Here is a 13,014-nt window from a genome sequence, read left to right as displayed (position 1 = left end):
TTAATGAATCTCAGTTCGTAGACGCAGTCGTCAGAAAATTTCCGCCAAGGCGCATGTTCTTCAAAGCCCAAGGAAGAAAAAAAAAGAAGAAAAGAGAGGAAGGAGGAGAAAGATGAAGCCCAGCGCTCGGAGGAACCGCTTCCCCATCTTCTTCCTCTCCCTTTCTTTCTTCATCTTCCTGGCTTTCCTCTACAGCGAAGACCTCAGCTGCCTGCTTAGTCAATCCATCCTTCCCTCCCCTTCTCTCCAACTAGCAGGTAGTTCAACGTCTCTCTCTTCCCCCTCCTCCTCGTTGTCTGCGCAGATCAAATTCAGAAGCTTCCAGATGACGAAAGCAGATCCTTTTCTCCGACTTTTTCTTTGTTGGTATCCTGAATTTGGCGGTTTTCAGATGTGCAGAGGCCCAGAGAGAGAGAAGACGGCTCTTACTCGGAGGCCCAACTTCGCCAGAGGCTGAACCTTCAGAGGGTGCCGTTCTCAATCGGGAAGACGGAAGATGGGTGCAATCCGTTTGCGGGGAAATGGGTGAAGGATGAAGTGTTCCATCCCAATTATCAAGAGCACGAGTGCCCATACATCCAGCCTCAGTTGACATGCAAGGAGCACGGCCGCCCTGATTCAGATTACCAGCATTGGAGATGGCAGCCCCATGGCTGCTCCCTTCCCAGGTAAGAGATAGAGAAAACGCTTCCATTTTGTTTGTTGATTGCAGATCGTTGAGATTCAACTCAGGTTCTTGAATTTTAGTTTCCATTAACTTTATATCTTGGATGTGTTTAAAATTTTTAAGCATGAAACTATGCCCCCCCCACAAAAAGTTTTTCAGGCCATCAAACACGCCGCAAAAGGTACTGCGAGGATATCCCAGCTTTCTGCCGTTTGAATGGGCGAACTAAGTATCACTTAGAGTTTCAGGATAATCGATCTTACGATTAAAAAGCTGTAACATTTTTTTTCTGATCAATTGTCTTTTTACTGATAACTTATGATGTACGGGAGACGAAAATTTTAGGGAAAAAAAAGTACAGGCATTTGTAGTTGTGGGACCGAGGAAATGCTTTTTGAAGAATTTTACCATCGGTTGTTTTACTAGCGAGTGAAAATTCGCTCGTCCAATACGTGTGTAGGAATCCACCAATTTTTTTTACCATGAAGTCATTTCGAGATACTTTATCTCCATCAAAATGTCCCAAATGAGGGCAACAGTTGGGATGCCATTGCCACGCCCGAATTATTGTTTTTCTTCTCCCATAACGCGCTCTAGAAACTATCAAGGACTTGAAACAAGCTTACGTAAATAAAAAAAAAAAAGTATTTTACTTGGATTTTTTCCATTATTATCTTGCTTGCTTGAAGTATATTTTTACTGCACTTCAATATCAATCTTCAATGTGCAGTTAAAAGATTAAGAACGTAAGTTAGTAATAAAAGATAATATCTAAGAAAATTAGAGCTACTTTTTTTTCTTATTTTTCGAGTCAGCTAAAGTTTTATTGAAGCTCCTATTTAATAATTTTCATGACAATGAGTAGCTTTGTCTTTGTGAAATTGTATAAAGAGGGGAAGTTCTTGGGAAGCGAAAATTTTCAATTTTGTTAATTTTCGTAACAGTGTTTGTTTCATTCAGATGGAGCGAGAACACGACCTTTATTGTACGCGTTTTTTCTGTCGTCTTGGTTTGTTTTCGGGGGCATAGTATTAGTGTCATCATCAATATCTTTTCGTGTCTCACACTCTGTTTTTGTTTTGTGTAGCGCCACACCTCTAAAACAATGGTACCGTACCCATTTTGCTACACAATTTATTTTTATGTTTTCTATTTAATAGAAAAAAAATAATTTATTAAAAGTAAAAATATATAATTCCATAACCAATTCGATTCACCTCTGTGTGTGTTTGGTTCCGATCATTTAATCTACTTTGAATTAAAAACTAGGCTTTAAAAGGCTAATGGCTTGTGTCTTGCCATACAGTCTACATCACGAGAACTATTTTAATCAGCTTAACTAAGTTCTCCAGATGTGTATCTTTCAAGTGTCGGTGGGCATATATAATCCCTCTGGCAATAGCGAGTTCCATTCAATAGAGGTGGAGCCAGTAACTTTTAATGAAGAAAGTCGAATTATAGTTTTAAAATTTTGACCAGGGTTGAAATATAAAATCTTTTTATTTTTTTTGAGGGAGTGCCAGGGCCCCTACCCCTGGCTCCACCCCTGTCGTCCAATAATGGCCACCAAATATCTTCACTAAAGTTGGCGCAATGAATAGGATGAGGGATGGTAGACCATTACTTTTGTTTTAAACTTCCGGCACGTCAACTTTTTATGCTGCAAAAGGGGACACTGGAAACTTTCCATAGTGAAAGGGTTACCCATAACATCAAAATTAGGCTTCATATTCTGGGGATGATGAGAAAGAGGAGCGCTTGGGCACCTTTGTCGGGTGGTAGAATGAAATACTTTTCACCCAATAATCACAACTACCCAATGTCCCCAGAGCATTTGTAGATATAAACAAACAAATATTTCAAGCAACAACATAAAAATAAAAGCATATTTTGAGCACCAACTCCATGTCTTCCGGCGGTGCTGTGAGAAGTTGAAGGATTTGTCGGTCACAATTTGGATAGAAAAATCCACAGATCATTATATACTTGGACAGAAAAATCCACAAAACATATCATATACAAAAGACTGTCCATACAAAGGTAGCTCCAATCACTCAATTCTTTCCGGTTCTCAAATTTGATGTTGTAGATGTGATCACTACGGTTTGTTTGATAAGAACCAAATTTTCAAGATTTATGTCTCAAACACATATGAGCCACGGGGACGGCCTCGCGGTCTTACCAATTTAATTAACAAAAATACATGAAAATATCCAATTTTCCCTCTTTGACATAGAAAATACGTGTTCCTGCCCCCATCTCAAGTGATATGGAAAAGTGCTATGCATTGAAATTAAAAACCGAAAAAAAAAGAGAGTAAAAAAGTGAATTGTCCACAAATGCATATACATGTCATTTTGAATTTGCTTCAATGCCTCAAAGAAAACTTTGAATTTTGAATCTTTGAACCAAAGTATCGGAAAAACATCGAACGACTATTCTAATATATGACCAAGTGAGGTAAGTCAGAGTCCAAGTTGATCGGCCTGTAAGCGACAAGCGCAAATCTGGGGCAATGTAATTGTGTAGGTAATCTCACTTCACAGATCAACACTTCAATTGTTTTTTCCATTTTTCCGAATCTGTAATTGTACTTTCAGAGCTAATTTTTTATGTGATGTGATCCTTACCACTGAAAACTTAGAAAACTCACTCTTCTGTCAATTTGTTTCTACTTCTAAACAGGATTATATAATAAAAAAGCGGAACTGTATGAGGAATGTGAACGGTGTTAAATTGAAGATCCGGAATCGAATTCCAACCCTGCTTGAGGCAATGCAGAGGGTGTCAAGTTAAAAGAACGTAGATTAAGCTCACCTTCAAACATAAAAGACTATAAAAAAAAAAAAAAAGCTTTGTACAGAAGCTTAGACTTATTGTTTAACTGCGACCTTCTTTAGCTATTGCACAAGATCTGCAACCTGAGCTCTAAGCGAATTATAATTTTACTTGCAAGAGGATGTCATTTACTGGTCTAACAGTCTCCCCACATCGGTGATGATCGCCTTTCAGTTTTTAATCTTATAAGAAGCTGAATTGTTGTTCGGTTAATTTCGATCAGACGAACAATAAATTGCAGATCACAGGCTCCACGACGACTTCATGAGTATCGCTGTATTGTTTCTTCATTTTCTTATGTTATTGAAGCCACATGTTACTTACAGTTCAGTAGAACTGTGCATCATGTGTGCGAGAATCTCTTTCCTGTTCATCAATACTGATATTTACAACATTACACGAATTCTAGATACCCAAAAGGCCAAAACCCAACTTTCTGCACGAAGCCCCTCGTCTCTTCTTTTCTTTCACTTTTGTCGCTCTTCCTCTGCATAGCAGCTCCTTTTTTAGCAGAGTTTCCTCCTGATTACGTGAGATGCGACAAACTTGCGATGGTGAAATGCGGCATAGGCTGGAGATCCATGGCTTGCAATGCAGCCAAACCATAATGCCTGTCAATCCCATTTGGCGCTGCTGCCTGTAAATGGATGGTGTTTCGTGGGCGGGAAATTCCATGATTGGCCGCCCTCCAATCTAAATGTTTTGGTCTTCCCATTTCCCCTGATACCATTATAACTTGCTTCTGACATTAAAAATATTGGCAGATTCAATGCGACGTTGATGCTGGAAACTCTGAGAGGGAAGAGGATGCTGTACGTTGGCGACTCCCTGAACAGGGGCCAATACGTTTCTATGATTTGCCTTCTTCATCGCGTGATTCCCCAACACGCAAAATCATTTGAAACCAACGGTTCCCTCACTGTGTTCACGGCCAAGGTAATGACTCTCTTCATCTTACTTGCTTTTCAACATACTCTGTTGCGTCCTTCCATATGTCTGATTTTTTCCGTTTCCAATAAACCATTTTGGAGCAAGAGGATTCAGGATCTACTGATCAAATTGAATTGCTGAGTGACTCTCCTTAGTAAAATCCTGGGCAGTCTTATTTTGTTCAGAACGCTGGTTTGATATGCTTTTGCATATGCACTATATAGGAGTACAATTCGACGATCGAGTTCTACTGGGCGCCGTTCCTGCTGGAGTCCAACTCCGATGACGCCGTGGTGCACAGGGTGGCGGACAGGGTGGTGCGAGCCAATTCCCTCGACAAGCACGCCCGCTACTGGAATGGCGCCGACATCATCGTCTTCAACACTTACCTCTGGTGGATGACCGGCCAAGACATGAAGATACTGTGGGTTCCCCCCTTTCTCTGATCTACCCTTCTTCCCTCCAAACTCATCATGTGTTCGAGCCCAAATCACTTCCGGAGCCTGATCAGAGGCTCATAGTTTCACAAACTTGACGACTTGTAAGATATTAAGGATCGCACACATGAACTCTGTTCATCTAATGACGCACGATTCTTACCTTCCTTTTGCTATTCCACATTGTTCAACACCAATGCACCTCGGAACCCTGGAGTGGAGAAGAAAAAATCCTCTGTAGAAAGAGAACTTAACATTTCCTATTATTTGAAACTCTGGTAGAAGTCTTTCATAACGTTATCGTCATTGATTTGCAGTAGGGGTTCATTTGAGAGCGAGACGAAAGAGATCTTTCCAATGGAAACAGAGGCTGCATACAAAATGGCGCTCGACAACATGGTCAGGTGGATAGAGAGCAATATGGATCCCCTTACCACCCGAGTCTTCTTTACCAGTATGTCACCAACTCATGAGAAGTAAGCATCACCTATACCTTGCTAAATTCACTCTTCCTTCTATTCCCTTTGCCAAATTTTGCGCATCTTTTAAGTCTGTCAACCCAAGGGCGTTCTCTCATGTAATAAGCCGAAAGACAATCTGCACTTTCATCAAGTGATGGGCTCCCATGAACAAATTCACGCAGAAACTGACGGATTCACCAATTGTTGGCAGGAGTAAGGTATGGGGAACTGAGAAAGAAGGAAATTGTTACAACGAAACAACTCCAATTATGGATCCGAATTACTGGGGATTCAGTTGCAGGAAGAACATTATGAGACTCATAGGAGATGTTTTCAGCAGGATGAGTGTGCCCATAACGTTTCTCAACATAACGCAGCTCTCACTGTACAGGAAGGATGCACACACTGCCATCTACAAGAAGCAATGGAGTCCTTTGACCCCTGAGCAGCTAGCAAACCCAGTGAGCTACGCAGATTGCGTCCACTGGTGCCTGCCTGGGCTTCAAGACACTTGGAATGAGCTCCTGTATGCTAAGCTTCTCTACCCTTGATAACGTATCCCTCACAGGCAAAGTCAATATGAGAATATACAGAATGCTTCTACGGACGGCGGGTTATCTCACATTATCCTGCAAAGAAGGGGAGGTCCCACCTATTAGGGGGGCACATGATCTCGGATTGTTGAGCAGGATAATCTGGGATAACCCCACCTTGTAATACTCTGTAACAAGTTTCCCGTCGCCCATAATTTGGACGCGGTAAAGATGGCGTGTCCTGCCGCAGATATAAAGTTTTCATTTTTTTATTTTTTCGAATGTAAAGAAAGATGGGTAAGTGCCATCCATCAAATTTGTAACTGAAAATCTTATTTCAATGCAACGGCAAAGAGATTTCATATCTCTCTCTCTCGTTTGCCCTCAGGTCATATTGTACTTAGCAATGTAAAACACCACAATGTCGAGCGTTATAAACTTTTGGGCAGTGATTAATCATGAACTGCAGAATGACAAGCCTGTTTAAGGCGTTGAAATACATACACATCTGAAGGGAAAACCAACATTGCTCAGCTTCAAACAATTCACTCTCTTTCTGCAAAAAAAGGAAAACACAGCAAATTACTGCAGCAAGGTACTCGTTCACTGCTCGAAAGGACAGAGTCATTTGGTAATGGTGGAAATGTCACCGGGGCCGGCAAAGGCCTTGTCGTATGGCACATGGGCGCTGCTAAAAGGACGATGGGCATACAGTGAACTGTATCAGCCTTGCCCCCCCATGATACCAATGACAGTAAATTTGAGCTTGTAGATATGGCGATCAAATGACACTACTCATTAAATACTTTTCCCTTTGGTTGGGTCCTTTTTTACCCTTCATAAAATGTGTTCGATCATGTTCCGAATCGATCAGCTGCAGACAGTAATTAATTTTGTGGAGGAGTTTGGCTGGGGCCGTTAACTTACAGGCTTTAAGCCAAAACGTGACATTGTCGGTCTGAGCTGCTTCCAAGCAGGAAAAACGATTTTTTGGAAGACAGTTAAAAAAAGGCGGGTTTTGACAGGATTTTGTAGGATAAATAGTGCCCCCACGCCCATCAGGAAAAAGGACCTCCATCTGCATGATTGCAGGCTCTTTAGCTTGAATCTGATGAAAGATGGGCCAGGACTCTATTTAAAACCATGATGAAACCACGTCACAGCCCCCAGTTTTCTTGTGAAAATAAGCTTCCGAAAGCTAGTTTTGATGCTTATCAGGCTTCTTTCTAACTTAGCTCTAGCTAGCCGAATGGGCTGTAAGCAGTGCCCTGAACATCGGTTTTCAATTCGAATTGGAAACATATACACAGCCTTATACAGATTAGTCCGTATCTGTCATGTTTTTGAATCAAAAGGAAGCAATACTTATAGGAGCAGAGCCAAAAAAAAAAAAAAAATTGCCAAGGGGCGTATACATGAAAATAAAATAAAAAAATCCTGAAATACCAACATAAAAATAAAAATTTCTTATGTGTCTGTGTGTGTGACAATTATCACACAGTGCCCATACCTGCCTCCACCCATGGCTACTTATTATTATTTTTACTGCATTCAAATATCAGCAGATGCAAGGCTGAATCACCCAATACAGTCTCAATTATCTCTATATCAATCGATATTTGAAAGCCTAACTTGGTCCTTGGTTTATTATTGGGTGAACATGAAGAGTATTTCATTATACCATTCAACAAGATAGCAAAAGCCTCACCCTTCCCCCTATCTCCCCAAAGTACCACGTCTTTTTTCGATATCTCATAATGATACGACTCTGTACCTGAACCTGCTTCTTGGTGCTCTGCTTTTGCAGCATAGGAAGTTGACGCCTTAGAAAATCGAAACAGAGATTGACCATCCCTCTATTGAACCAACCTCCTTGAGGATGGCTCCTGCTTTATTGCTGAGAAGTGGCCAATGTGGTGCATATTAATGGCCGATACAAGCCAATGGACGCCTATATTTAGAACACGGGCTCTAAGTGGGTTATCATTAGGGTTTACAATTTCTTATATATGTGCAAGTACAAATGAAACCATTTGAGAAAACTAGACCAAATGCCTTCCGTTGTGGTTATCTTATGTTAAATAGCAAATGAAAATATTGGAGAATACTGTAATTTGGTCAGTCGTTCAAAATGGAAGCCTGAAGAACTACAATGAGCTCTGCTTACACTAAGTCGGTTGGAGAAGTCTAAAGCTGTAACAGTGAAAGAGGTTGAGTGTGGTGTTCATTCTCTTCGTGAGAAAGAGAGAATTACCTAAGGAATGCCATAGACTGTGTGTCTACAGTAACAGAATGTAGCGGTTCATATTCTTCCTAAAAAGAAAAAGTTTAGCACGACCAAAGCCGACCTAACACATCCTCTATACGTCATTCGATAAATAAAAGTTCCAACATTCATTCTTTTTTTTTTCCCCATCCAGCATCACATGGCTAGACATATATGTAGATTTTTCTCTTTTTCTGTTAGCAAACAACTCTTCGCATGAAGCGAGGTTATAGGACTGGCATCAATAATTCGAATATGATCTTCCTTATAAAAAGACGACATTTGGTTGGATGCAAAAGTATTTTATAAGAATCACATACCCATTTCCTAACATTCATTAAGGAAAGACTTGAACTGTTCAGTTCAAGTATTCTAACATCTCTTGATCTAATACGAGTAGTAGACGAGTATTAGACGGTTCAGAACTGCGTTGGTGTCCCGTGATGTATGTCAACCAGTACATCATGTCCACAGAGCGACTCAAACAAACGAATGCCAACTGCCTACCATGAAGTAGCCGGAGCCAATGCACCACTCCTTGGGGCTAAGTACTCTTAACATCTTCGAACAGCAATTCTCTTCGAAAACATCGGATAAAATTGGAACGATACAGATTAGATCGATCGAAAACATCCGATAAAATTGGAACGATACAGATTAGAACGGCAAGGCGCACTTCCCATGCAAATGCAAAAGAGATGGCCGATTTGCATCCCTTGTTTGCACCTCCACTGGCCCCCACTGAGCACGGGCACAGATGGGGAGTAATGCTGATCGGCTGCAAACTATTCACATGAAGAAGAAGCCAAGAACAGGGCATGATCAGAACAGAGTCCCCGAGCTGGCAGATGCTAAATTCATCAAAAGATTGACCGTATCTGCCCGGATTTTAAAATCCAAACAATCATATACGACATTGCTATCTCACATGAAAGACTAGGGGGGGGGGGGGGGGTGCGTGAGGCAAACGCGGCTTGAAAATGGAGGTAAGTTAGCTACATACTTGAAAAAACCATAGGTTTGAGATTCTATTCGGCCTATAAAACCCTTTTTCTTATGTCATCTCCAAGATGTATAATGAAGATCACGATAAAATACTCTTTAGAAAGAAAAGCAGTCGGTGTTTGTATCTCCAGCGAGGGTTCCGGCACCTGAGCTTGGAGGTGCACGAAAGGGCTGCCGTCCTCGGGCTGAGTAAAGAAGCAAAGTAAAAGAAAGGGCAGAAAGGAAGGTCACTGAAATTCAAATGAGAAAAACTTCGCTTCGACTTCATTCAATTATTGCACACCATCCTTTGCCTTTTCTTTTTTTTTACTTCAACCGCAATCGATTTCAGTCTTTTTTAGCATCCCAAGGGAAGAAGAAGGCCTGGTTGGTGTCGTTCCTTTTTCAAAATTCTTCCCCCCCAACAGTAAAGGTCATCAAAATGCGAGCTCCAATTAAATCAAAACCCTGATGCGATGAGATGATTCTCGCCTGCAAAGAATGACGGTACCATGATAGTGCTGTCTCGTCTCTCTTTTTCCACCGGAGATCTTTTCCCAAGATGTCACAGTATAAAGCAGAATCGACGTAATCTTCTTGTTTTTAAAGCGCGTCATGTTTGTTGGTATGAGTTATCCTGCACATTGAAACATAACTTTGATATTAAATTTAAGTCGTTTAGTTTTTCTCTTATTGGTTTAAGACAAGTTGTTTGGTAAAATTTGTTGGGATCAAGAATTTACGTTATGAATTTAAAATGCATACTTTAAGTCGAACCCATGCCAGATCATGATACAATCTGATCCAGGCGCGATTTTTAGAACAATGTGTACCGAGTCCATTCAGATTCAACAACTCTGCATCAATGGCTGGTTCCTAATTGAAACCAGGTTCGATTAAATAATTTTTTATTTCATCTGGCACTAACAAAATGCGTAGGATGAGGCCGTATATGATCTAGTCTGCAAGCACACTCGGTACAAATTACAAACTGAGTCGGTGGGTGCAACCAAGCGGGCTCTTCGGACTCGCACAAGACGCGGAGAGCAGCGGGCCGCACGGCAGCATGCATTACCATCCTTTGGAAGGAGAAAGAGTCAAGAATTTTTTGTCCAAATGACCAAACTATAATTTCAAAATTTTATCAAAATTTTTTTTATTTCTTTTATATATATTAAACTAAAATTTTTTAGATTTAAATATAAATTTTTAAAGTTTTTAAAATTTAAGTATGGACCAACACCCCTACCGCCCCCCTCTTCCTTCCACCCCTGCTTTCTCTTTTTCTTCTATATAAAATCTAAGAATTCATATAAAAAAATCTGATGGGTAGCATAACCGGCTCAGTTAGGTAACATAAATTAACCACGCCCTTTATGCAGTTTTGGTGGGAAAATGTGAATTAATCAAAATTATACATGTAAACTTTAAACATTTTAATTTAGCCCATATAAAATTTTTTAAATATATATATATATATTTCACCTTTTATTAAAATTTTGAAACTATAAGTTAGTTCAGTCCCCGCCTGCCACAAAAAATTTCTAGTTCTACTTCTGATCCGGATTACCCTAAATGTATTTTTGACTAAAAAAAAAAAGTTAAAAAGAGGCTGAGAAGAGTAACTCTCAAATAAAAATGAAATAGCAGAGCTTGGTACAAGCAAAAATTATTCAGGAAAAGAAAAGGCCCTACGTGACCTTGGATTGTTTCTCTAACGAGCACACCCAGTCGCGGCCAAAGCCAGCCCTTTTGCAAGTGCACTGTGCATGCATACATTGAAGCCCCATTCGCTGCTGTACCCTCGATGTGGAACCAAGCGGTACGAGTTGGTAGTATTATATGGCTCGGCCCATGCAAGTTGGTCTTCGGGACCATGCGTGTAATGTGGCTCAGCCTCCTTCGGAACCTAGCGGCCTACCTCCTACCCATGCCCGGACCTTCACATCATTGTCCCCACTTATGTACATTGTTATGCATGCACCGTTTACGTACGCAGTAAAAAAAGGGAGTTGTTTTTGTAATTTAAAAAGAACAAGTCCTTTGTAGTCATTTTACTTTTTTTTTTTTAATTTTTATCTTACCAAAAGTTTTTTTTTTTTTTTTTTTGTGAATAAGAGTTACTTTTATCATTAAATTTTTACACCAATGTAACGCATATAACCAGTTTTGATCCGAGCTACTGGTGATCTTGCCGAGTGAACAGGCAGGAAACATGTTTTCTAACGGCCAAGTCGGAAATCTAAACTAAGATTATGGGAAGAAGTGCTTGTCCAAATATTCGTAATCTTTCTTTGCTACATGGGGAAGTTGGGAGCGAAGAAATCAGTGTCGACATGTTCCTACATTTTCATTGTTTAAGTGAAAATATTTCCGGCCCACGAACTCCTTCGGACTCTGCCAACGGCTCCTCCATTCATTTTTCCATTTTTACGAGCTTTTGTCAGCCTTCACACTGCCAAAGTGCTATCATATATATATATATATATATATATATATATATATATATATATATATATATATATATAATAAAGTTATCGGTAACAAACGATCTGAAATGGTTGTCGGTTGAGGGCATCTAGAAAGGAAGGAGGAGTCGCTGAGATAACGGAAGGTGTGTGTCCTTTTCACAAACGTTTCCCGCTTGGAATATTTGTGGTGTATATATCCTTGTCTTCATGAGCTTTTCTTAAATGTTGTGGGTCCTTCCCAAAGTATCACCTTCACGTTAGTAGACCCACTCACAGTTATTAGCCCCCTTCCCCCCTCTCAGGCCCCTCTCTCTCTCTCTTCAACATGGACATATATATACTCTCAAATGCAAGTGGTTTAAATCATTTCTCACACAACCCATGTTGAGATTTAAGATTCTTGAGGACAGGTCAGATTCAAAATCATAGTGGGGAGGGTTGGATTTTAACTCCATGATTCTCAAATCCCAAGATTCTCAAATCTGAGCCTATCAAACACCGACGAATTGCAGAAAGTTGGGCTTCTTCAAACAAGCCTTGGAGATGATTTCTTTTACTAGGGATAATATAATCTTTACATGAAGTAAAGGACATCCAAGTAAACAAAGTTAGTCCTGACGTTCCGTAATGCTCTGTTAGATCTTACTCCATCGTTGAGAAGAACAGAAGAAATGAGTCTGTAGTTCCGTAAACAGATGTTAATTTGGGGAGCACCACACAGCTTCTTCACAATAATAGAGTGTCTTCTTCCAAGAACAAGTGCTACGAAACGACAGGACGGTGAAACAGAGAATGAATCCAATACAGCAGAATAGCCGTTTGCTACCAGTCCATAATTTCATGCGGCACCATTTGATACTTCAAACTTTCAGTAATCATTCATAACATATCAGTTATCCGAAAGACAATTCAAAATTTTTTAACCAACTTATGAACGTCGGTTCTGTTCTAATGGCGATGAATTCTACACCAAGGTAAATTTGGGAGGGTGAAAGAGCAACCACCTTGTCCCCATGTGTCCCAATTCTATAAAAAAACACTAGACGCTATTGTACCAGTGTTCGACCTAGGACTCGTTCAACTGTATCAAAATGGGGAGGCGACAGTAAGGTAGGACCAGCAAGCCTAGGGGTCTCTCCCTCCAGGACTGGTTTCTGTATACAGAAAAGACTAGCAGGGTGGGGTTATCATGCCTTCTGCTCAACACTCTTTTGCTCTCCCCACGGGTATATAGGGATTTTCGTGCGGTGATTGTGGCCTTACTTTTTGCATCACATGATCTGCCGAGTCGAATTGATGTGATGCAGTCTCTATGCACCTTGGATCTTGTAGATCTGATGGTATAATGATGGTGGCACGAGCCTAAAATGGAGGAGTGATTACAGGATGGCCTAAAGATATAGTGGGGTTGGAGGACTGTAGCTATC

General features: G+C 40.5%; 1 protein-coding gene across 1 annotated transcript; it reads left to right on the top strand.

Annotated features, from left to right (window-relative positions):
• The first annotated feature begins 12 nt into the window (after window positions 1–12).
• LOC116263255 (protein trichome birefringence-like 33) lies at window positions 13–6,230 on the top strand. The gene is made up of 6 exons (XM_031642918.2): window positions 13–257; window positions 392–668; window positions 4,270–4,441; window positions 4,660–4,859; window positions 5,190–5,348; window positions 5,545–6,230. Exons 1-6 carry the CDS (start codon window positions 113–115, stop codon window positions 5,882–5,884), a joined length of 1,293 nt encoding a protein of 430 aa, XP_031498778.1. The 5' UTR covers window positions 13–112; the 3' UTR covers window positions 5,885–6,230.
• Window positions 6,231–13,014: the final 6,784 nt, after the last annotated feature.

The sequence above is a fragment of the Nymphaea colorata genome, chromosome 10 (assembly GCF_008831285.2).
Source record: "Nymphaea colorata isolate Beijing-Zhang1983 chromosome 10, ASM883128v2, whole genome shotgun sequence".
Lineage (NCBI taxonomy): Eukaryota > Viridiplantae > Streptophyta > Magnoliopsida > Nymphaeales > Nymphaeaceae > Nymphaea > Nymphaea colorata.
The sequence above is the reverse complement of the archived record's forward strand: the minus strand, read 5'-3'. Positions and strand labels throughout refer to the sequence as shown.